Source organism: Podarcis erhardii (assembly GCF_964252035.2).
Source record: "Podarcis erhardii genome assembly, chromosome: 15".
NCBI classification, from domain to species: Eukaryota; Metazoa; Chordata; class Lepidosauria; order Squamata; family Lacertidae; genus Podarcis; species Podarcis erhardii.
The window spans coordinates 22,811,011-22,833,737 of record NC_138505.1 but is presented as its reverse complement, the minus strand read 5'-3'; the positions used below and the strand labels follow the sequence as shown (position 1 = coordinate 22,833,737).

The window sequence follows — 22,727 nt, the reverse complement described above, 5'->3', positions numbered from 1 at the left end:
TTGGTGTTCGTGTCTTAGAGCGAGCTCTACACTGGCGGCACATCTATTAAGACCCTGGACTTTGGGGTCTGTGATGCATGGATTCATTCTTGCCCTCGTGGCATGCCTCAAGACCCGTACACAGCACATTCTTTTTCTTCTACTGATTTCAGAACTGAGCTGTCTCTTCAAGGAAATACAGTTTCTTCAGTCACATGTACCGTATACTAGTTTGCACATCTCATGCATACCTTGCTAAATATGCAGGAACACTCAGCCCTGCACCCTGCCCCCCCCCCAAGAAACCCAAAAGACAGGATGGGAGAGAAGAAATTCTAAGCAAGTGCAGTAATGCAAAACCAGAATTGCTTGATTGCAAAAAAACCAACAACCTGGAAGTCATTTTTAAAATAATAAAATAATTGGTAAAAAGTTAAAAACAAGTATTTCAAATATTTCAAAAAATAAAATCAGTGATAAACTAATAATAGATTAAAATATATGCTAAGAAGATACCACTAAGAATGGTATTTTTAATCTCTTTTTTATAATAATTTTTTATTAATTTTCAACACAAATATACAATTATATCCAATTTTTAACAAATTAATCCTTTTTTGACTTCCCTCAGCTGCTCTGACAATCATCCCTATTTATCTCTCTATTTCGCATTCCTTATTTTTGTATTGCCATTGTCTTCCCTCCCACTTCTATTTCTTTCCAACAATACATCTTATAACTCACAGTGCTTCTTGGAACCCCACTAGCGTTGTTTGCACATTGCATATACTTTTCAGATAATCCACAAATTCCCCCCAGTCATCAATAAACTTTTGATCTCGGAGATATCTAATTTTTCCAGTTAATTTGTCCAACTCTGCATAGTCTGTCAATTTCATTCTCCATTCTTCTATCGTCGGTATTTCCTCCTGCTTCCATTTCTGGGCCAATAAAATTCTTGCTGCAGTAACTGCATATTGAAAAAGTTTACTGTCTTTTCTTCTTATTTCCTGGTATTTTTAATCTCATCTCTCCTATTCACAAGGGTGAGGGAGTCAATGACAGCCTTTCACATGCATAGTTCAGCACAAAATCATGATAATGCCATTGTGGGAACATTCTGTTGAGTGTCCAAAAGAATCTGTTAAGAAAAGTCTGGGATAGAACAGTTTGTTTCAATATGTGCAGTTTTCACCTGTTCATGATCTTTTCCGTGTGCACGTAGCAAACCTTCAGTTCTTTCTTCCTTTTTTGCTGATTTAAATTCAGTGAAAAATCCAAGGAAGTCGTAGGAGCATTGTCCTTTTCTCTATTGATGAAAAACAACTTATTACAAGTAAAGTTATGAGGTGTTAAATTCACATTTTACCCAGCAAATGGGGGGCAAGAACTACAACACATGTCACATAGGAACTTGCAGCTTTTGGGATGGAATGGCTCCTTGCCAAGAACAACATAGAGGAGACAGCCTGAGAAGTAGCAGAAGAGACAGACATGCCTGTTGGATAAGGGGTGGGGGAGAAGCCAGAGAGAGAGAGAGAGAGAGAGAAGAGGATAGGTTCAGGCTTCAAGAATAATACCATGAAAAGGACCCCTGCTTTGGTGAGAGTAGTGTGAGCTTCATTTGGTGCTGTAAAAGAAAAAGCAGTAGGCTAGGTAGGTAGAGGTGCAGAACATGAGGACAGAACATGGGTGAGAGATTGTGAAAGTGTGAATACAGAGAGTGGTGAGGTTCAGGATATGAGCACCTGCAGAGATGAACCATAATCCCCAGATCCCCAGCTTTCATTTTTTTTTAATTTTAAAAAAGAGTGAGTTTCTATCATTTATGGAACCCTGAGACATGAAGTAAAATATATAAGTACAGTGGTGCCCCACAAGACGAACGCCTCGCAAGACGGAAAACCCGCTAGATGAAAGGGTTTTCCGTTTTGGAGGCACTTCGCAAAACGAATTTCCCTATGGGCTTGCTTCGCAAGACGAAAATGTCTTGCGAGTTCCTGCGGGGGTTTTTTCCCTTTTTCCCCCTTTTCCTAAGCCCTAAGCCGCTTATCAGCTGATCCGCTAAAAGCCGCTAAACCACTAATAGCGCTAATCCGCTAAGCTGTCAATGGGCTTGCTTCGCAAGACGAAAAAACCGCTATACGAAGAGCCTCACGGAACGGATTAATTTCGTCTTGCGAGGCTCCACTGTAGTAGTATTTTTGCGAGAAACTCAGCTGCTTCCCAGAGCCGTAGCTAGGTGATCTTGCGTCCCTGGGAGAACCGTTCAGATTGCCCCCCCTAGCCTTAGAAAGCTCTTCTTTCCGCCTCTCCTCCAACCCCAACCCCAACCCATTCAATTCACCCCCTATTAAAAACCTTTTCTTATGAGACAATAATCAATATTTTTATTTATAGACATATTTTAAAGCTTATTTTGCACCCTACCCTCATCTGCGCCCCTGGTGCAGACCCACCTCACCACCCCCTAGCTACAGTCCTGCTGCTTCCCCATGCTAATCATCTGACAGCTCACAGTTATGTTTTTCTGTGCTCTTGTGTGTCTTGCAACTAGCGTAGAACAGCTTGGTGCTTTTTGTTGTTCTTGTTTCTTTCTTTTTTTTTTCAAAAAAAGAGATGTCCATTTTGTTGATAGATTAGTTTGGTTGCTGCTGTCTTCTGTGCCACTCCCCCTTCAGATTTAGAAAAGCAACAGCAGCACTAACAGTAAAAAGAGATATTTTAACTTAAAACAATGGTAATTGTAGCCTGCTTGATTTTCACAAGAAATTCAGCATAACTAGCAAAATTAAAATAAGATATAAAATAGTCCATAATTGCAAACAAAATAAGATACAAAATAATCCATAATTGCAAACCTAAAAGCTAAAAATATCTCTCCCCCCCCCCCATGTAAGCAATTATTTTTGAGAAGCTGAACTGTCAGCAAACATGCAGTACTAGTTAAAGAAATGGTTGAATTGCAGTCAATAAGTTTGTCACATCTTACCCTTCCTGAATGATGGGCATTCATTGTTCCCTCTAAAGTTTGTTGTGCACGTGAGACTGAACATGTGGATTCAGAACAGAGCATTGTTGTTTGGTTTAAAGGGATTTAGTCTCTGGGCCGTATCTCTTTTCTTGTGGATCCAGTTGCATGAGGACGAGCATGTCCCTTGAATCTTCTGCTGCAGGTCCTCCAAGCCTTCACTTTCATTGCTACCTGAGCAAGCAGTGGTGTGTCTGTGTGTGGTGGGGATGGTGGCTTCTTGAGCAAGCTTGCGGCTCGTGTGTCACAGTTATGTCAAGTGATTATTGGCTTCCGGGTTGGTTTCTGGTATAACCGACTTGGGTGACCTAGTTCTGTGAAGAGGGGAGGACAGAGACAAAACAGTGCTTGATGGCTGCCTATTGTAAGAAACTGCAGCACCCTTTCCAGATTTCCATTCTGCCTTCTTGTTCCTTCTGGCTAGCCTTAGGTTAGAGCCATTTTCCTTTTTCTCATCACTTCCCTACTCCTCCTTTCCCCTTCTTCCTCTTCCTTCAATTCTGTTTCCATCCTTTCTCCCCTCCCACATTTCCTTATCTTTTCACAGACCTCTTCTACCATATCACTGATCTCTGAACCCTCCCTGGAGCTACTTCCTGGCCCAGTTGGCTCAGATGCAGCCCATGTGCTTCCTAGTATATCTTTCCTGACTACCTCAAAGCAGCAAGCCATGGGCCACTCTGAGGCTGTTCTGTCCCCTCTGGCACCTCTCCCACTGGAGGTACTCCATATTGAAGAGGAAAGCAACAGCCCAGTCACTGCTGTGATTCAAGAGCAATCTCTCATCACCCCTTCCAGACTCTGGACTGAGCCACTGCACCCAGAGGCCTCTGCTACTCTCACAAGCTCAGACGGACCAAGCAGAGAGTCCACTTCCAATGTGAAACTTCTCTCATTTTCCAAGGCGGAGTCATTGCCCATTCATTCTGATGCAGGAACCCTGAATCAGAGGCTTGCAGAGCCAAAAGGACCTTGGAGGGATGAGCAGAGAGATGAAACCCAGGCTGCAACAATGCTTGTTTCAAACTCCTGCATAAGTGGCAAGGTGAAAGTGCCAGTGCCACAAGAGTTGGAACCTGTGTTTGATCCAACAGCTGATGCTCACAAAGGGATTGGCATCAACAAAGGAGATTTGGATGATCTGAACAACTCTAAAGCATCTCACTTTGTACCAAGACTACAATCAGAGGGAGATGGTGTCGTGCCAACAATGCACAGACCTGGTCCTTTGAGTGTTGATCAATGGGAGAACTGTCCAGGTACCAGAAGCCACTTGGGCCAGAACATATTGCATGGTACTGAAGTCCAAGATCCAGCCAGGGCAAGCAGCTGTCCTGATGTTGCTGAGAAGAAGCAAGTTCCAGAGAGGATGCCTAGGAAAAACAGCCTTCAGAGTGCTCCGACGAGTGAATGGAAAGAGCCACTCTCCTGCGTAGCAGCTGCTCCAGGGTCGACGGGAAATGCCTGGAAAGAGGAAATGGATCTGATTCCTTCTTGCAAGATTCCTGTGGAGAGGATTTCTACGTCAGGCCAGGCAGGCATCAAAGTGCATGTAGTGGCGAGTGAGCTAGTGTGGATTTCTTCTGCCGGTGCATCTCATTTGGCTGTGCATGGTGTGCTTTTGATCCCTCTGAATTAAGCTGCTTTGCATGCTTCTCTGAAGTGAGACTTAGTAGCAGCTGCATGGGACTGTGAACTGGGAAAATGCTGCAGGGAAACAACTTATTTTGGCAACCCATTGCACATTGCCCCCATGCTCAGCTCCCATAATGTTGTGAAGACATACCAGCCGCTTTCATCCCTCTTCTTAGTGGAAAGTGTGGCCTGGAGAGAGAGAGGGCCTTGGAAACTTATAACAATTAGAGCTCAATGGATCTCTTCCTAAGAGCAACCCACTTGCTAGATTATTTGTTTTGAGCAACTGGTGTAGTGGAACATTACCTATAAAAGGTCAAGCTACAAGAAAATCAAACCACCATAAACTAGACTGTTTTGATGTTGCATCTGTTCTCCTACCTATGGAATTATTATGAATATTATTATTTATTAAATTTGTATACCGCCCTATACCCGCAGGTCTCATGTTGTTTCACACCTTGATGAATCTGTACGTCTTGATGCTTTCACTCAGCTGGCAGTGCGGGATAGTCCAGTGCCTCCATGAATTTACAGTGCATTGTGCATGAAGATACTGCCATTGGTTGTGGTGTTTTAAAGCTGTTCCTAACACTTGATCTAGCACATTTGGCCTAGGAACATAGGACGCCACCTTACACGGAGTCAGGCCATTGGTCCAGCTACCTCAGTATTTTCTATGCTGTCTAGCAAGAGCAGCTCTTCAGGGTTTCAGGGTTTTCAAGCCCTACCTGGATATGCTGGGGATTGAACCAGGGACCTTTTTGCATGCAGAGCTTGTAAACTACTGAGCCATGGCCCTTCCCCTACTGCAACAAATTATTTGCTCTCTGTAATCAGTCCTGTTTGTTCAGCTGGCATGGCTGACCTTGGAAGACCTAGCTCAAGGTTGACTTGCTGCTTGGGGATGGGCCAAAAGGATTTGTTGTTGTTGTTTTCATCCCTCCCCTTGAAGAGGCAATGGCTGCTGTTTTTCCTGCTCCTGGTCACTAACCGTTCTTGAGCTTGAAGCGTGTGCATCCTGTGTTTTTGTTACCACTGCAGCTCTTGTACTGAAACTGCCATTTCCCTCCTGTTAAGATAAAATCTGTAATCAAGCAGACAAAAGAGACTTCCCACGTGCACCCAATGTGCCGCGATCTCTCGCCACGGCGCAAGCTGGGCCCAGCCATATTTCACAAGACGGTCTCCCAAGACCGCTTGATTGAGGAACTGCAAGACAGGTTGGGCATCAGCAAACCTGAACAAGAGGAGTGGAGAAGCCCAGACAACTGGATGACCGAGGGAGTCATCATTATCTCCAGGCCACAGAAGAAAGAGCAAGATGGTAGTCAGCAGGTAGAAAAGGTAGAGAGCGTAATGCCTTGTGGGTTTTCTTGTCTCTCCTCCAGGAGTCTCCTATCTGGTATATTGAAAATGGCTTAGAACACATCCATACAGCACTTGTTAGCATTCAAAGTGTGGAGAGGTAATCCACATCACCGAGAAGCTCAGGAATTGCCTTTCACCCTCTTGGTCCAAGAGAAGCAGCCAGCTGTGTAAGCTTCACAGCTTACTGTGCGCATCCACCATGCTGAATGCTCAGGGACTAGCTCAAGCTTCTGTAGTAGCAGATGAGCACATGCAATTCCTGAAATGAGAAAAGTACAGATGTGCCATCAGAATGCTTATATGAGTAAGAATCCGTCCCTGACTACCAGTGTTTCGTTGAACACCAGGAGAAAGCAAGGGGATTCAAGATGGGTTTGTTGGCCAGATGATTAACAGCAAGGTCATAGTGTGTCTTGAGTGTTAAACCTGCTGGAAACCTACTGGAGAGTTACTTTTTGTCTAGATGACTCAGATCACCCTTACTGTTTTTCCATGCTGGCTTGTGACCTAGATCCCTCTATATGAACATGGAAGGCATTTTAAATGAAGAGTGTGGGACCCTGGATTTATTAATTTTTGTTCTGTAGGTATGGCACACTCAGAGGTAGAACAATATTCCAATTTTTTACTAAATGAAACATGATTTCATTGCCACATATGTTTCTGCAGATTGAAAGTGCATAAAGGCAGATTCTGGCTATTATTCCCCCTCACGTTTGATTATACTTGACTGTTGCATTAGTTTTTTATAATTTCTGCTTGTTTTGCAGCCAGACTAAGGCTCTACACTCAGAAGTGGGTCACTTCTTTCATTTCATGTTTTCTCCTTGGTCAATGCAATTCCTCTGGACTAAGTGCCTCTGGACTTGTTTATGTTTTCTTCCTGCTTCTTTCCTAGGTTATAATTCCTGCAGAGTCACCCCTCCCTCTAAGAAGGACAATTGCTGTTCCACCCTCTCCCCCACCACAGTTTCCTAAAGATGTTTCAAAGGCTGCCTCTGTCAAGGCTGCCTTCTCTTCTCCACTCCCTCACCCTCCGCCGCCACCTCCTCCCTTGCCGCCGCCGCCACCGCCATCTGTGCACGTCCCCCAGCTGCGCTATGTGCCATCAGCTCCACCTCCTCACCCTCTGCTCCAGTGGGAAATGCTTCTGGAGGAATGCCCCCCTTCCCAGCCACAGATCCCAGCAGAACCAGTTGAAGTGGCCTCTCCTTCCAAGATGGTGGTGTCAGTTGGTTGCCAAACGGATGAGGATTCATTCTTCCTGCCAGATCAGGCATGGTCTCTTTTCTTTGGGCTCCTGACTTACTAGAATAGTGCCAGTGTGAGCTCAGCAGATACAAGGTTGTTCATTTTTTTGTGGGGGGGTCCTCCTCTTAGACTGAATGTTTGGGCGTAAGCTTATTCTGAGCTCACAGGGAAGAGCAACTATTTGGATGCTCAGGACAGAAAACACATCTTAGCTTTCATAGTGGTGCTGAGTACACATGAGTACACTCTGCCATGTGCGCGGAGTTGGGAGTAGTGCCACAAAGGGAATAGTGTGTGGCCCACATTGCGGGCAGTGGTTGGGTGAAGACTGAGCTAGATGCACAAAGCAGTCTGTGTAAGGCAGCTTACTATGTGTCCCTATGTGGCCCGTAGAAACTTACTGCGCAAGCAGTTTTCTTCTGCCTTCATGAGCTGTTCAAGGGTTTTGGGGAGCATCTGAGCTTTTCCTACGAATCCTCGTGCTCCACGGTTTTAGTATGGTTGCATACTTGCTCCATGCTGGTGTTTTTATTTTTAAAAGTGCTGCAGAACCACCTGTATGCCACATAGCTGAGTGCTCAACTTTCTCCATCAAGTGGCAATGATCCCAGGGCAATGATCAGTTCCAGTTCAATGTAGAAGAAAGGCTGCATACAGGTTATGGGTGGTAAACCCACCTTATGTATAAAGTCGAGAAAGACTTTCCTTATCTTGCACACCTTTGTAATACATTTAATGGACAGCCATTATTTCCATTTCACAGATGTGAAGGTTTGGACTCTTTAGCCCTTCATGACTTAGCTAGGACTGGGGTGCAGGACTTTCCCTGAATCCACGTCCAGTGGCCTTTCTGCTGGCTTTCTCACATCACTGCAGCTTTCAGCCTGCTAGCACTCACTGTGAATTATGCTTTTCAGGTCTCATATGCTCCACCTCCGGAATGGGGCTCCCAAGTTCTTGCCATTCGTCCTCCCACTCCTGAGAAGGCAGGGCATCCTCTCTTTTTTTCTGTAGCATGGTGTGTGGGAAACACTTCTCTTGGCATAGATTTGATTCTTGCATTGGTAGAATTGCAAGTTTTCCGCAGAAATGCAATTTTGTGCTTTTTCCTAAGGCTCAGCCTGCTTGTTTCTAATTAGTATGGGGAAGCAACAGTAGGTCTCTTAAAACCAGCATGATTTTTGAGAGCTTGTGGCATGACCTTTTCAAGGACGTGAATTTAGTGGCTGGAGAATGGGAGAAGAAGCAACAAACGTTCATGCAGTTTACCAAGTAAAAAGTATGAACGTCTTCCCAGCATGTATTGAGCGAGGCATTTTTAAACAAGGTATCAAATGCTCAAATATATTTAACAATCCCAGTGAAGAGAATATATGTTTGTTAGGACTTGTCCTTTATTTTTTGCTGTGTTGCTTGAACATATGTATGTCACCGGAATAAAGTAGAATGATTTTCTGGGAGAAAGCATGCTGTGCCCCAGTCTTATCAATCACCAGTCACCTGCGGCGAGTAAAAACTGACCACATGTTAACCAATCAGGAAAAGATGTACAAAATCTGGCTTACTCTCTCTTCTTTTAGGCCATGACTAACTAACATGTGTGATCAGATGGGCTAGTAAAAAACAAACAGACTACTAATATTTGCAGACTTGCATGTAAACCTGTCATTCTAACCAAGTCAGTAAAAAGTCCAGGAGGAATAGTTTGAAAACATTTTATACATCAACCTTTTTGAAGCTAAGCAGGTCTGAGCCCATTCAGTGTCTTGATGGGAGACTTGTATTTATAGCACCTTGATTTCATTCATGGAAGAATACGGTGTAGTGGTTAGAGTGTTTGGCTAGGACCTGGCAGACCAATGTTGAAATCCCCACCTACTCATGAAGCTCACTGCGTGACCGTCGGCCTGTCACAATTTCTTAGCCTAACCTACCTCACAGGGTTATTGTGAGTATAAAATGGGGCAGGGGATGCATGTCGTACCTTGAGCTCCCTGGAGGAAAAGTTAGATAGCCAATATAATCAGTAAATAATAAATGGGGAATGCAAATATAATAAATAAAAGTTCTGCTATGTAAATGACTAATACCTACTCTGTGTCCTTTGGCATCACACAGAGCAGCCTTCACCAACCTGATGTTCTCTAGATGCTTGATTAATTTATTTGTTTTATTAAATTTATATGCTGCCCTTTCCCCTGAAGTGGCAAACCCTTTCTGTAATAGGAATACAAATAAAAATAAAATAAAACCAAATTTAAAAATTGGTAAAAACAATAAAACATCCGAAGCAAATTTAAGAGATGATGGGAGTTGTAGCTCAATGGCATCTGGAGGTCCCAAAGCTTCCTCATCTCTGCTTTAACCCTAGAAACGCATAGCGAAGTTAGTGTGTACACATGCGAGGATCAAAGGCTCTTGTAAGTGTGAGGTGTGACTTGTAGAACAGCACACGCTTCCCATCTGCCAACCTTCCCTGCACCCCATGTGTTAATTGGAACAGAAGGACTTACACCAATAGACTGGCTTTTTTGTTTGTTTTTTACAAAACTTAATCTCTTTTGGACGTGAAACTGCCTACAGAGGTATAACCCTGAACCACGACACCTCACCCCACTGGGGTGTACATTTACGAACTCAAGCTTCATTGTAAATCATTGCCAGGGCACCCAGGAAAGTGACATATTCCTGGAAGTTCACCACTTGGTCCCCATTGCGGTCCAGATCTTTCATTAATGCCTGTATCTCTGCATCCTGCAATTTCAGTCCAATGGTGAGCTCCTGCTGTATCAGCTTCTTCAATTCCTTCTTGCTTAGGGTGTTCTTATCGCCATCCTTGCCGGCGTAATTGTGGAAGGTGACAGCCAGCATGTCAGTAGCTTGGTCAAGAGGTGCTGCCATGGTGAGAGATTAGAAGCAAGATGGTCCAGTGCTGAGTGGCAGGAAGAGAAGTGGTCCACCAGTAGACTGTGTTATAATCAAAAGTACACTGTGGTGTAACATCTCACGATCTTAAACCAAGTCACACATTCCTTTGGCTGATGTTAGAGCTGGAATTGTTATTGTGTGGATGTCTTGCATATTGTGGCACTGGCAGAGAAATCTAATTTAGGAATACGGTTTTATTGTGTTTACCTTGGGAAACTTGAAAGCATGCTCTGAGCTCAAACAGCCTTCTCATTTTCTTTAATCTGCCTATGGGAAGAGCCTTTTCTTGTAACTACCTAATCCATGGGTCTGTTAATTCGAGGAGACTTGCTCTGACAAAACTGCTGGAAACCATTCATCCTAGCCTTCACTGTGATCCCTTCACCAGCTTCTGCAATTACGCTGTCCTTTCTGTTATATGTTAATGGAGGCAGGAGGTGGCTCAGCGAACTTCCACAGGGAGAGAAGAACTCTAGCATGGTTCTTAACTTTAATAGTCTCTGCTTTGACTCTCTGTTGTTGCAGTTCATGTCCCAAGGGAAAGGTGGGAACAACTACCCATCCACGACTTCTCCAAAGCCCGGAAGCCAGTTGGATAGCATGCTTGGAAGCCTCCAGTCAGACTTGCATAAACTCGGGGTAGCAACGGTTGCCAAAGGTGTATGTGGAGCCTGCAAGAAGCCAATTGCTGGACAGGTGAGTGTCAAGGACAACTCCCACTTGTTGAGAGTCTCAAGCTACAACTGGGAGGGCTTTAAAAAATCATATGGATGAACGGACTGGCGATGCTGAAGAAACTGAAGTACTCTATTTATCCACTGGCTAGGTACGCTGTAAGCTCCTCCAGTGACCTCTACCCTGCCCATGAGGGACTGCCCTCTTCTGAGATGATAGGTAATTCAGTTTTCATGCTACCCCAGTCCAGGGATCCACCTGTTAGTAGAACGTTCTCTCTCATTTGTTCTAGACTCTGTGCTTTTTGATGTCTTTGTCACACATATGATGCCCATAATGCCCATACTTGAGAGGTGGAGCATCTGCTGGAGCCAGGACCGTTTTTTCCTCTCTCTTTCCCAGGTTGTCACGGCGATGGGGAAGACTTGGCACCCTGAACACTTTGTCTGCACCCACTGCCAGGAGGAGATAGGATCGCGTAACTTCTTTGAGCGTGACGGCCAGCCCTACTGCGAGAAGGACTATCACAACCTCTTCTCTCCTCGCTGCTACTACTGCAACGGTCCTATCCTGGATGTGAGTTCATGGCGTTTATGTGGTCTTATTCCTCTGGCTGTCCAAACTTACACTTTCTACCTTACCGATCCCGTAGCTATGCACACATTTCATTTGCTTGTGCAGTGGGTGCCAGTAATCCCACCCTAGTCACTGTGGTTTAGAAAATTAAATGACAGTGGGGGATTTCGGCCCACTTCCAGCCTGTAGGTCTCCTCTGCATCCAGCCCAACAACCACTCCACAGGCCCTGCCCATACCCCCATGCTGCTGAACTGCAGTTTCTAATCAGCGGAGTAGTGGGGTTGGGGTTCATGAGGGAGGATACCTTTAAACCTCCCTTCCTCATAATCTTCCCCCAATCCTTGTGCTGGCCATCTGATCAGGGATTAAATTCTCCATTGCTGAGCTGTAATCTTGTAAATTCTGATCTCTGTGTGCATATAAGATCACAAAGCGAGAAGGTTTAGAGTATTTATTTTATTACTACTTTTCTACCCCAACCTTTCCTCCAAGGAGTTAAAGGTGGCACACAGAGTTCTCCCCCTCCTGTCCTTAAAGCAATTGTGTGAGGTAGGTTAGACCAGGGGTCCCCAAACTAAGGCCCACGGGCTGGATAAGGCCCGAGGGACTTGTTCATCTGGCCCCCGGTGAACCCCGCCACCCGCTCTTGCCGGCTCTGCACTGTGCGGCTGCCCACTTCCGTGTCAGAGGAGCACCGGAAATAGCTTGAGCACATGCATAAGCGTTATTTGTGCATGCGCAAGCGTTATTTCCGGTGTACATCCGGGTCGGAGGAGGCCTGTGCACATGCGCACAAGCTATTTCCGGTGCTCCTCTGACACGGAAGTGCGCCGGAAATAGTGTGTGCGCACGCATATGGGCACGCGCTCCTCCGCTCTCCGGCCTACTGCGCAATCAGCGCTGGAGACACCGGCCCAAGGTGCAGTAAGTTTGCTGACCCCTGGGTTAGACTGTGACCGAATGACTGGTCAAGGTCACCCAGTTGCCTTCATGGCTGAGTGGGGATTTCTACACTCTAACCACACCAATGTCCTAGTTCCATACTCTAACCACGTCAATGCACTGACTGGTGGAGTGAGCTGCTCATGGAGGAAGAGATTGCTTTCTTAATGAGTTGCTTGCTGTGTATCATTTATCTGTTTAACTTTTATAATGCTTTATATTTCAACCGAAATACCTGTCCGCATCCCAACAAAAATAACATTTTAAAAAATACAATACAAATTCTGCATTCCGTAGTAAATACAGTGCTACTGTTACTGCCTCTTTCTCATTGCACAGCACAGAAATGAAGTGAACTGGGTGTGTGAATGAATGGGTAGGGTGGGTGTGCATGTGGATGTGCTTGTACCATTATACATACAGTCCCTGGCTACTTTCCCCAAGGGAATATGGCCTTTGGGCTGCTGGGAGGGTGGAACTCTTCACCCTTGCCTGTATACATGCATGGGCTTCCCTTAAAATGGCCAGTGAGCTCCTAGCAATGTCGTGGGTTCATGTTGTCAACACTGCTACATCAGTTTCCACATTTACTTACACGTGGCTACTTTTCGTATTATATGGAAATGCTCTAGTCGGACACAACTGGAGACTGGCAACACACACATTGGGAACAGCGAGTCTAGGAGTTAGATGCCCCCATGTGGCAGGTTGAGTGACACCATTCTAGTGTTAGCTTGGGTGTTAGCAATGGGATCCCCCCTCACTGTCCTCGGTTCTCAAACGTAATTCGTTCCAGAAGACCTTTCGAGATTTGAAACGATTGAAAACCGAGGCGCAAAGGGCTGCCTGCAAATTCAATTGAGAAAATTGAAAAACACACAGCAGAAGCCGTTCGACTTCCGAGGTGCATTTGAAAATGGAAGCATTTACTTCCGGGTTTTTGGCGTTCGGGTTCTGAAATGTTCGTTAATGGAGGCATTTGAGGTACTACTCTATGTGAAACAGCTGGATTCTGTAAATACAATGGTACCTCGGGTTACATACACTTCAGGTTACAGATTCAGCTAACCCAGAAACAGTACCTCGGGTTAAGAACTTTGCTTCAGGATGAGAACAGAAATCGTGCTCCAGCAGCTCGGCAGCAGCGGGAGGCCCCATTAGCTAAAGGGGTGCTTCAGTTTAAGAACAGTTTCAGGTTAAGTACGGACCTCCGGAACAAATTAAGTATTTAACCCGAGGTACCACTGTATAATAAAGTGAGATGATCTGTCAAAACGAAGTGAAAGAAGTGAGATTAAATAACCATAGAATCCCATATATGTCTCTCTCCCCACCTCACCCGCCAGTCTCATCAGAAGGAGCATAGGAGCCTTATGCTAGGTCAAACCACTGGTTCATCTAGCTCAGCACTGCTTCAGTGAGTGGCAGCAGCTCTTCAGAGTTTCAGGCAGGGGATACTTGCAGCCCTTCCTGACCAGGGATTGAACTTGTGCACTCTTGAGCTATGGAAAAGGCCCCCTCTCCCTTATGACTGCCAATTTTACTGGCACTGAACTAGGGTTCAGAGTGGACACTGCACAGAGCATGCCGCTTAGTTAAATTGCCACATCCCTCGTCTACTTGCAAGATGCAATTCTCTAGATTCCTAGTGGTGATGCTCATGCCCTTCGGTTTGTCAGTTCCACTCTGCCACCAAGAAACCAGTCTTGGTGGAGGGAGTGGCATAGCTTGACAGGAAAGCAGGCAGGAAGATCCTGAGGAATCTCAGGATCAATCCAGGGTAAAAAGTAAAGAGTTCCCTTGCAACTTCTTAGGCTGTAATTCGGACATATTTTGCCCAAGGGTGTGCAAAATATGGAAAACTAGAATTGATTCATAACAACAGGCTTTGATTGTATCCTTGGCCATATTTGCAGATTTTAGATGCTGCATTAAACACAACAACTGATGTATTGAAAAACTGCAGCGGGATAAGGAGAGGGATCAATTATATTCCCAATTTTGTGCTTGAAGGGAGAAGAGGAGCTTTTGTTCACCTACATCTTCGCACTCCATTCTCTTTTTCTTAGTTTTATCCTCATTTATGCCTTAGTGTACTGTTTCATCTGTTTGCGTTCTACATGGGTGGGGCCCATGAGCAGACATACCACAGCAATCAGCCAGTTAATCTCTGTACACGTCCCAGGATGTCTTATCTGTCTGCTGGGGAGTTCATTGACCTTCCAAAGGCAACAGGAGAGAGAGATCGAGATCGGAAATGCATGTTCATGAAATTCTGGGCTTAATCCAGCCAGAGATCACATTACAGTGGTACCTCGGGTTACATACGCTTCAGGTTACATATGCTTCAGGTTACAGACTCTGCTAACCCAGAAATAGTACCTCGGGTTAAGAACTTTGCTTCAGGATGAGAACAGAAATCGTGCTCCGGCGGCATGGAAGCACCCCATTATCTAAAGTGGTGCTTCAGGTTAAGAACGGACCTCCAGAACGAATTAAGTACTTAACCCCGAGGTATCACTGTATTGGGATGTTAATAGTCCAGTTTCTCAGGGTCAGAGGATTCCTCCCTTCCTCTCCTTGAAATGCACTCACCGTGTTTCCTTGCATTTTTTTTTTTAAGTTTTGGCTACTCATTCATGGTTTATGGTTTCTTTATATCAGAAAGTGGTGACGGCGCTGGATAGGACATGGCACCCTGAGCATTTCTTCTGTGCCCAGTGCGGAGCATTCTTCGGCCCAGAAGGTATGGTCCCTGAAGGCTGATCCACCGCTTGCATGGCTTGCTTATTTTCAGATGTGTAAACTGTCTCCCAGGTATTGAGCTTGAGGTCTTGTGAGGTGACATTCAAGTGCTGCGAGTGGAATTTCAGCTCAGATTTGCCATTTCTCCCTTGCAAGTCATTACTTCATGTTGCAGACACTGGCAGTAATGGGCATGCATAAATAAGCTTAGCACAGGCAAACACAGTCCTCCCCCTGACATTCGGATTGCATAGACTCGTGTAGCCTTGCTCCCCAGGAAGTGGAAGTGTAGTGTAACCGCACTGTTCTCAGCCCCAATAGGCTGCTTCTTTGGTAAGTCCAATCCTGTTCATGTTTACATGGAAGCAAGCCCAACCCCACTCAGCAGGGCTTACACCAAGGGAAATGCATACCAGATTGCACATTTGCAGTAGCCTGATGATGAAGAGTGTTGATTCCAGCTTTGATGGTCCTCTTCATTTCTTAGGCTTTTATTTTTGTTTATTTATTTTCTTCTTTCCCCCCTTTCTATCCCCCCACCAACTTTTTATCACATACAAATATGTGTAATTTTTAAACGGCTGTTTCTGTTTATGACAGCAGTAATTCTGGGGTGTAAATTTGTTCATTTTTATCGAATGTTTTCTATGTTTTTTGAGTTCCACATTCAGATTTGGAAAAACATTTTATAAATTCCTAAAATAAAAGGGCCAGGCAGATACTAATTTTCTTCTTTCCTTTTTTGCTGCTTACCCTTCTGCCCTGGCAGGTTTTCACGAGAAGGACGGCAAGGCCTACTGTCGCAAGGATTACTTTGACATGTTTGCTCCTAAGTGTGGAGGCTGTGCCCGGGCTATCTTGGAAAACTATATCTCTGCCTTGAATACTCTTTGGCACCCTGAATGTTTTGTCTGTCGGGTAAGAGCACTTCAGGAATTCATTCCCCTTCCCTTCCATTCAGCCAGCTGAGGACATCTATCATCCTGACCAGTCTTGGTGTAATTCATGGGTCACCAATGCAGTGCTCTCAGGCACACAAGTGCCAGCGGAGGCCTTTCTTGATGACCACAGGGTTCCTTCTTTCTCCTGCTGAAATTATGCTTGTAAGAAGCCTTTCATTGCAGACAATAGGAGGCTTTAAAACATCTTAATTGCTGGTGGTAGGAGAAGATGAGCGTGCATGGTTGCATTGAGTGTGCATGGTTGCAGTGTTTGCATGACGCTCACAACGGTTTCTCCAGTTTGCAAATATGCCTGGGGGGTCGGAAAGATTGGCAACCCTAGAGGGCTCTGAGGCGGGAGGATAAGTGCATCCACAAGTGCCTATCTGTAACAGCAAAAATGATACCTTATTCCATCAGTGTGACAGTACTGTACTTTGGAACTCCTTGCTTATTGATATAATGCAGCCACCATCATTGTATTCTTTAAGACAGATGCCTGATGAAAACTATTCTGTTTTGGATGACCTATTTTGTTACAACTGCTCTTAATTTTGTTATAGATGTTTTCTTATCGTGCTCTTATCGTGAGTGGTTTTCCAGAGCTGAGCTCTGGAGCTGCCCTCAGCTACTAGCGCCATGTTTTTCCATCTCTGATACCTGATTGCAGTCTTGCTTCTCCTCCTCCTCCACAGGAATGTTTTACTCCATTCATTAATGGCAGCTTCTTTGAACACGACGGGCAGCCCTACTGCGAGGTGCATTACCACGAGCGCCGCGGCTCGCTGTGCTCCGGCTGCCAGAAGCCCATCACAGGCCGCTGCATCACTGCGATGGCCAAGAAATTTCACCCTGAGCACTTCGTCTGTGCCTTCTGTCTCAAGCAGCTCAACAAAGGAACCTTCAAGGAGCAGAACGACAAGCCCTACTGTCAGAACTGCTTCGTGAAACTCTTCTGCTAAGGCCAACATTCAGCATCGTTTTTGTTGCCTTTTCCAGGAAACCTTGACTCTTTGGACATTGCCACAATTTGGCAACCTGTGGCCTTGGTGGGCTAATCTAGGAGAAGAGGAGGAGTGTGTGTGTGTGTGTGTGTGTGTGTGTGTGTGTCAGTGTGTCAGTCAGGGTGGGGTGGGATGGGATGGGGCAGGATGAGATGCTTACCACTGCTCTGGAAAAGTGGTAAATCCAGAGAACGAATCACATTGGACCATTCACTTAGAAGCTGTATTTTAGCAAGGAGGTGCTGAGACTGCCATTGATGCACCAGATGGACAGCTTAGCCAAGCCGAGGCGGTTTGAGTGGGAAGCTCTGTTTGGTTGTGGTGGTTGGTTGATCAGTTGATTGGTTGCATTGGTAGCAAAGGTTCAGGCAGTCAAATAAAAATGGTTTGGGTTTCAGCTTGGGGGCAGTGGAATTTAATTCTCCTCCCCAAGAATGCTAAAATAGTCAGGAGGGCTGAGAACCCCAATATGGATTCTACTTAGAAATGGGGAATGGGAAGGGCTGTAGCTCAGTGGTAGAGCATCTGCTTTGCATGCAGAAGGCCCCAGGTTCAGTCCCTGGCATCTCCAGGTAGAGCTGGGAGAGAGTCCCTGTCCGAAACCATAGAGAGCTGCTGCCAGTCAGTGTGGACAGCACTGAGCTTGATAGACCAATGGTCTGACTCAGTATAAGGCAGGTTCCCATTTTCCTAAGTTACCTCTCCCAAGAACACTGTGAAGGGTCAAAAGAGAGTAGAGAGCGCATCTTGCGCTTCCACATGGCAAGGGCCACATTGGCAGATACTGATCTGTGCAAGACTCTTGGGACTGGGTGAGCAACTCCTTTCCTGCCTGCATCCCCTTTCAGGGAGATGAGGTTCAAATGATACTGGAAGAATGCCCAACACCCCTTTCTATCACCACCTGCATGTACAGAGTGGATCGCTGACTCTTGTTTGTACTTCTACCCTTTTCAAAAAGGACATCTCCCCATTTGGGGATGTTAATTTCGCCACCATTGCTGCCATCCACTCCTGAGAAATCATGAGAGTGAAAGTGTGCTCAGTGGGGCGGAAGTGGTATTTGTTTTATATGACAATCCAGAGAAGCAAGGCGTCCCAGCCTTTCCATGTTTTAGGCAGGGATGTAGCCTGTGTTGTGATTTTCTCCCAAAAGGCAAGAGAAGCTTCATTTAACAGCATTGACTTCTTTTGCCTGTCTCTCTCTCTTGCAATCACAAGCACATCTCTCTCTCATGTGAAATATGCCCTAGAGAAACACAGTTCTGAGCAATAATTCTTTTTCTATTGACATAGTAAGTTTCTCAGTGTGTGTGTGGGTGTTCTTTCTCTCTTCTTGCCTCTCGTGATTTTTATGTCTGTGGGAGAGAGAGAGAGCGTGTGAATGACTTTTGCTATGAAACTGAATACTGTGTGTTTGGGAGAGATGCTGATTTCTACATTGAGTCTTGAATTCATAACAAAATGACTTTTAAATCTCTTGTATTGAAAATTTTAGTTTTTTGAAATGATTTTCAACAGATGACTTTCATACCTGACAATGTCTGGGCAGGGCCCTGGTTGTGCTGGTTCCTGCACCCGCAAGCCTTTGGTGCTTTGTTAAACACAACTATTAACATGACAAGTATTGTCTTTTTAAAACTGGGGTGGGAGAGGGGGAATGTGCAAGGAGCGTGTATGTGTGGTTTTATTTCATTTTTTGCTTATTAAGTAGCTTTTCTATTGATCAGAGCTCAACTGGAACAGATTTCTTTTTTAAAAAATAACTTGTAAACTGCTGTATTTGGAATTGTTTGCCTTTCTCTCAATATCAGAGCTGCAGATTTTTTTTGAAGCGAGTCTTAAGTTACTCCAGCAGGGAGAAAGAGCTCAAATCTTACACGTTTGGTGTCAAGCTTCATAATCTGTTTCAGAAGCTGATGCTGAGCCTGTGGTTTTAGTCCTCCCATACATAGTGTTAACATAGTTGACCAGCCTTTTTTTTTTTTGCCCAAGTGTGCCATTACTCAACTTTGCAGTGTGAGACTGCCGTGCTAGTGTATGCCACAGTGTGCATGTGCATACACTGCTGTACCTATGTGTCCTCTGGTGCCTTTACCTCTTGTCTACTGAGCCAGGGAGCAGGCAGCAGTATGGCATGGGAGGTGTTGGCAGAAACACACTTTTGTCTCTGCCGATCTTCTGGGCCTTGTGTAACTCCATGTGCTATGCTTTGCAAGCCCTGACAATCTGCTGATACCAGCATTTTTCAAAGCGCTGTGAACTGTGCTTTGCACTGCAAACCCCCTTTGGCCCCAGTGCGCCTTTACATGCCCTGTGGGGGTGGTTTGGTGGGATGAATGAGGGAGGCCTGGTGGGCTGGAGGCTCTTTAGCCAGGCCTGTGGATCCTCATATTCCAGCCCAGGAGTGCCATCAATTCCTATTGCCTCTCTTGCATGTGGTCCCCTCCACTACTGCAAGCTGGCCATTTGTACATTGGCGCCAACAGGCTGTCCTGAAAGCTCATGTCTGGATTGCTCAACTTCTATGCACATGTTCTTGCTTCGCCACCACATAACCATACCAAGCACCCAGGCAAGCCAAAGTAATATTGAGCTTTTCTCAAACTGCTAGGGGCAGGCAGGGAAGAGCCATGATTTTGTATAGCTGTTTCCATAACTTTTCTGCACCTGCTTGCCTCTGTAAACTGGGAATTTCACATGGGGGTGGAGAACAGGATCTCAGGCAGAGGACAGTGAAGGTGGGGATGGACTGAGCTGGGTGTGCTGGGCCAGGAGCTCCACATCCCATAAGCTAGCCTGCTGCCCTCAACTGCAGCAGAAGATGCTCCCGCTCACCAGCTTTGAAGTCTGATTCAGCTGCCACTCTGGTCAGCTTTTTTTATCTGGAATGGGAAGCGGCACTGTTTTGTCCTTTGCGACCGGAGCTGGCCTTGGTTGGGGAATGATGAAAAACACTATTGGACAAAAAGTCTGTCAGCTGGCGAAGTGATTCTGAGAGCGGTCGAGTGGGTCTTTCAGTTTTGTGGGAGAGGAAAGCCTGCATTGTTTTGCTGGTATCAGGCTGCTCAGGTTGTAAAGGATTGTGTGAAGTTGGGCCTTTTGGAAGTCTGGGGTGTTGTTGTTTTTTCTGGATCTGGGCATGAGGAGGTATTGCAATCTGAGGGAATGGCTTGGTGCTGCCTCTGATGGGTGTCAGATGAAGATACACCATTGTTTTTCTGAAAATACCCACTCTGCTACCACAGCTTTGTGACATTTTAGGCCTGGGGCGCGGTTTCTTTCTTTCTTTCTTTCTTTCTTTCTTTCTTTCTTTCTTTCTTTCTTTCGTTTAACTTTTTAAAATGCATCAGAATGAAGTGGGTCTCAATTAAAGCTTCAACAGATCTTCTGGGAAGGAGGAGGAGGAGAGATTCTCCTGTGGAATGACATTTCTCTCCCCTCTTCCTGTTTTCCCCTTTTGTAAACTTCTAACTCTGCTGGTTTTTTACCCCACTTTTAAAATTCCTGTGATGATGCTAATAAATTTTATGATAATTTTCAGTGTCATTGGTTGTGGTCTTTCTTAAATAAACAGTAAAAAACCAACAACCCCACTTTCGTAATAAAACAGCAAATATAACAGCATACAAACCTGCACATTTCAGTACTGTAAATATAACATTAATTATGGCAAGGGGCTTGACAGTTTCACTTTGGACCTAGAAACACCCTTCTCATGATGTTGCTTTCAATTCCTCTCCTGAAGCTGCCTACAAGGCTTCGAAAGGCATGGGGCTGAGACAGCTGGAAACACCTCTCCCATGATGTTGTTGCACCATAAAATACTTTACCATTTTATTTCTGCATTGGGGGGAAAGCCAGCCAGCAACTTACGCAGGGGCTATGTTCCAGGGATCACACCTAAAGCCAAAATTGGGTTCAATGGAGGATAGGATTGCCAAAGTCTTATTTCTTGTACTCCCACCCCCTTTCCATTTTTTTAAACATTTTTTTTTTGCCAAGCCTGTAAATGGGCACAAGTTAACTCTGCCTAAGTTGTGGGCTTACTGAATTCAACCTTCCGATTTCAAATCTTTCCTTTGGGCTCACTTACTGGCCTGGGGGAATTCACTATGCTAGAAGCAAAGGGTTATCATCCTACATATGCAAGCAATATTGTAGGGAAGGGCCTTCACTGTGAAACAGAGTATCTGCCTTGCGTGCAGAAAGTCTGGGAAGCTCCCCTGCATGAACCCCTGGAGAGCTGCTACCAGCCTTAAATATTTAGTAATGTCTTTTTAAATTTTAATGTTTAGTAACTTGGCGTTTGCAAAGTATAAACTGCTTGGAAGCCTAAGAGGTATAGTAGAATTAGTAAAAATAAAAAAATTCCTTCCAGTAGCACCTTAAAGACCAACTAAGTTAGTTCTTGGTATGAGCTTTCGTGTGCATGCACACTTCTTCAGATACTTTAAGGTGCTACTGGAAGGAATTTTTTTATTTTGTTTTGACTATGGCAGACCAACACGGCTACCTATCTGTAACTAGAATTAGTAGGTTTTATTTAGTGAGGAACTGCAACCTTTCAAACTTTTCGGAGGTCCTGTTGAGTGCTTTTAAAAATTCCTATTCTTTCATATAGTATCACAGAGTTGAAAGGATCCCAAAGGGTCATATAGTCCAACCCCCTGCAATACAGGAATTCTAAGAAATCACTGACAGGTGGCCACCCAACTGCTGCTTAAAAACCTTCATTGAAGGGAGAGTTCACCACCTTCCAAGGTCATATGTGGAATGTTCCACTGCCAGAACAGCTTTTGCCCTCAGAAAGGTTTCCCCCCCTAATGTTTAGCTGGAATTTCCTTTCTTGTATTTTGCATCTATTGGTTCAGATCCTCCCATCTGGAGCAGTAGGAAACAAGCTTGCTGTATCTTCCATGGGGCAGCACTTTGGATAGTTGGAAGATGGCTCATATTTACATGTGTTTGTAAATCTATACACGTACTTAAGTTGCAAGTCCCTGCCTATATTGTTTTATTTTTTGTAATTGTTCTTACAACAAAATATTGTTTAATCATTTTTGTAAACCGCTTTGAGGTTTTTCCCTACCATCAAGAGTTATATAAGTCTGTCTGATTAAATAAATAAATAAATAAATATATTTGTAGCCTAGATTAGAGGTTTTCAACCTTTTGGGGTCCATGGCTCCCTTGACAAAACTATATTCTTTCTGCGGCACCCCTGTGGGACTTGGGAGCCCAGTTATGTCACCCCTTGCCTGCAGAGCTGGCAGCCTCTCACCCCTTTTCGAACACCCTCCCCTTGTGGAGTGTTCCCTCATCCTCCTCTCCTCTCCCCTCTCCTTGGAAGTTCCCTGGTCTCTAAGCTGTCCCCCCCCCCGGGTCTCTAAGTTGCTGCCCTTGGTCTCTAAGCCGTCCCCCACCGCAAAGAGAGGTGCCTCCTCACATTGCCCCACAAGGGCCTGGGAAGCACCCCCTGGCCAGCCCCAGAGGCACCATTTGCCTGGGAAGTTTGTAGCCAGGACTGCTGCAACAAACAGCCATGCTCTGTTGTAAACAGAAATCTGCCCCTTTTCCCTTATGGGGTATCCAAGAGCCCATATAGAGTCCTTACGTAGGTTCCCTATTGGTAGGAGAAAATAAC

General features: G+C 45.1%; 1 protein-coding gene, 1 long non-coding RNA gene and 1 pseudogene across 5 annotated transcripts in view; 1 reads left to right on the top strand and 2 right to left on the bottom strand.

The window, feature by feature from the left end:
* The window catches only part of PXN (paxillin), a 62,695-nt gene extending 43,836 nt beyond the window's left edge, over positions 1–18,859 (top strand). For 2 of the 3 annotated variants that reach the window (XM_081841787.1, XM_081841788.1), the window contains 3 exons: positions 3,558–4,544; positions 5,726–5,992; positions 6,915–8,250. In XM_081841787.1, the coding sequence (XP_081697913.1) occupies positions 3,558–4,544; positions 5,726–5,992; positions 6,915–7,328 (1,668 nt within the window). In that variant the 3' untranslated portion in view covers positions 7,329–8,250. Of the gene's footprint in view, positions 1–3,557; positions 4,545–5,725; positions 5,993–6,914; positions 8,251–10,720; positions 10,892–11,272; positions 11,447–15,054; positions 15,137–15,904; positions 16,054–16,771 lie in introns of those variants that run through there. The other variant, XM_081841789.1, reaches the window with a different exon arrangement.
* Positions 9,844–10,236, bottom strand: LOC309330477 (protein S100-A6 pseudogene; annotated as a pseudogene). The gene has a single exon. The product of its transcript is annotated as a protein S100-A6 pseudogene (transcript).
* Positions 18,860–20,082: 1,223 nt separating the features above from the next.
* LOC309330484 lies at positions 20,083–20,661 on the bottom strand. The gene is made up of 2 exons (XR_014151419.1): positions 20,417–20,661; positions 20,083–20,384 (listed from the first exon to the last, which is right to left on the bottom strand). It is a non-coding gene; the product is annotated as an uncharacterized lncRNA (long non-coding RNA).
* Between the last annotated feature and the right edge of the window lie 2,066 nt (positions 20,662–22,727).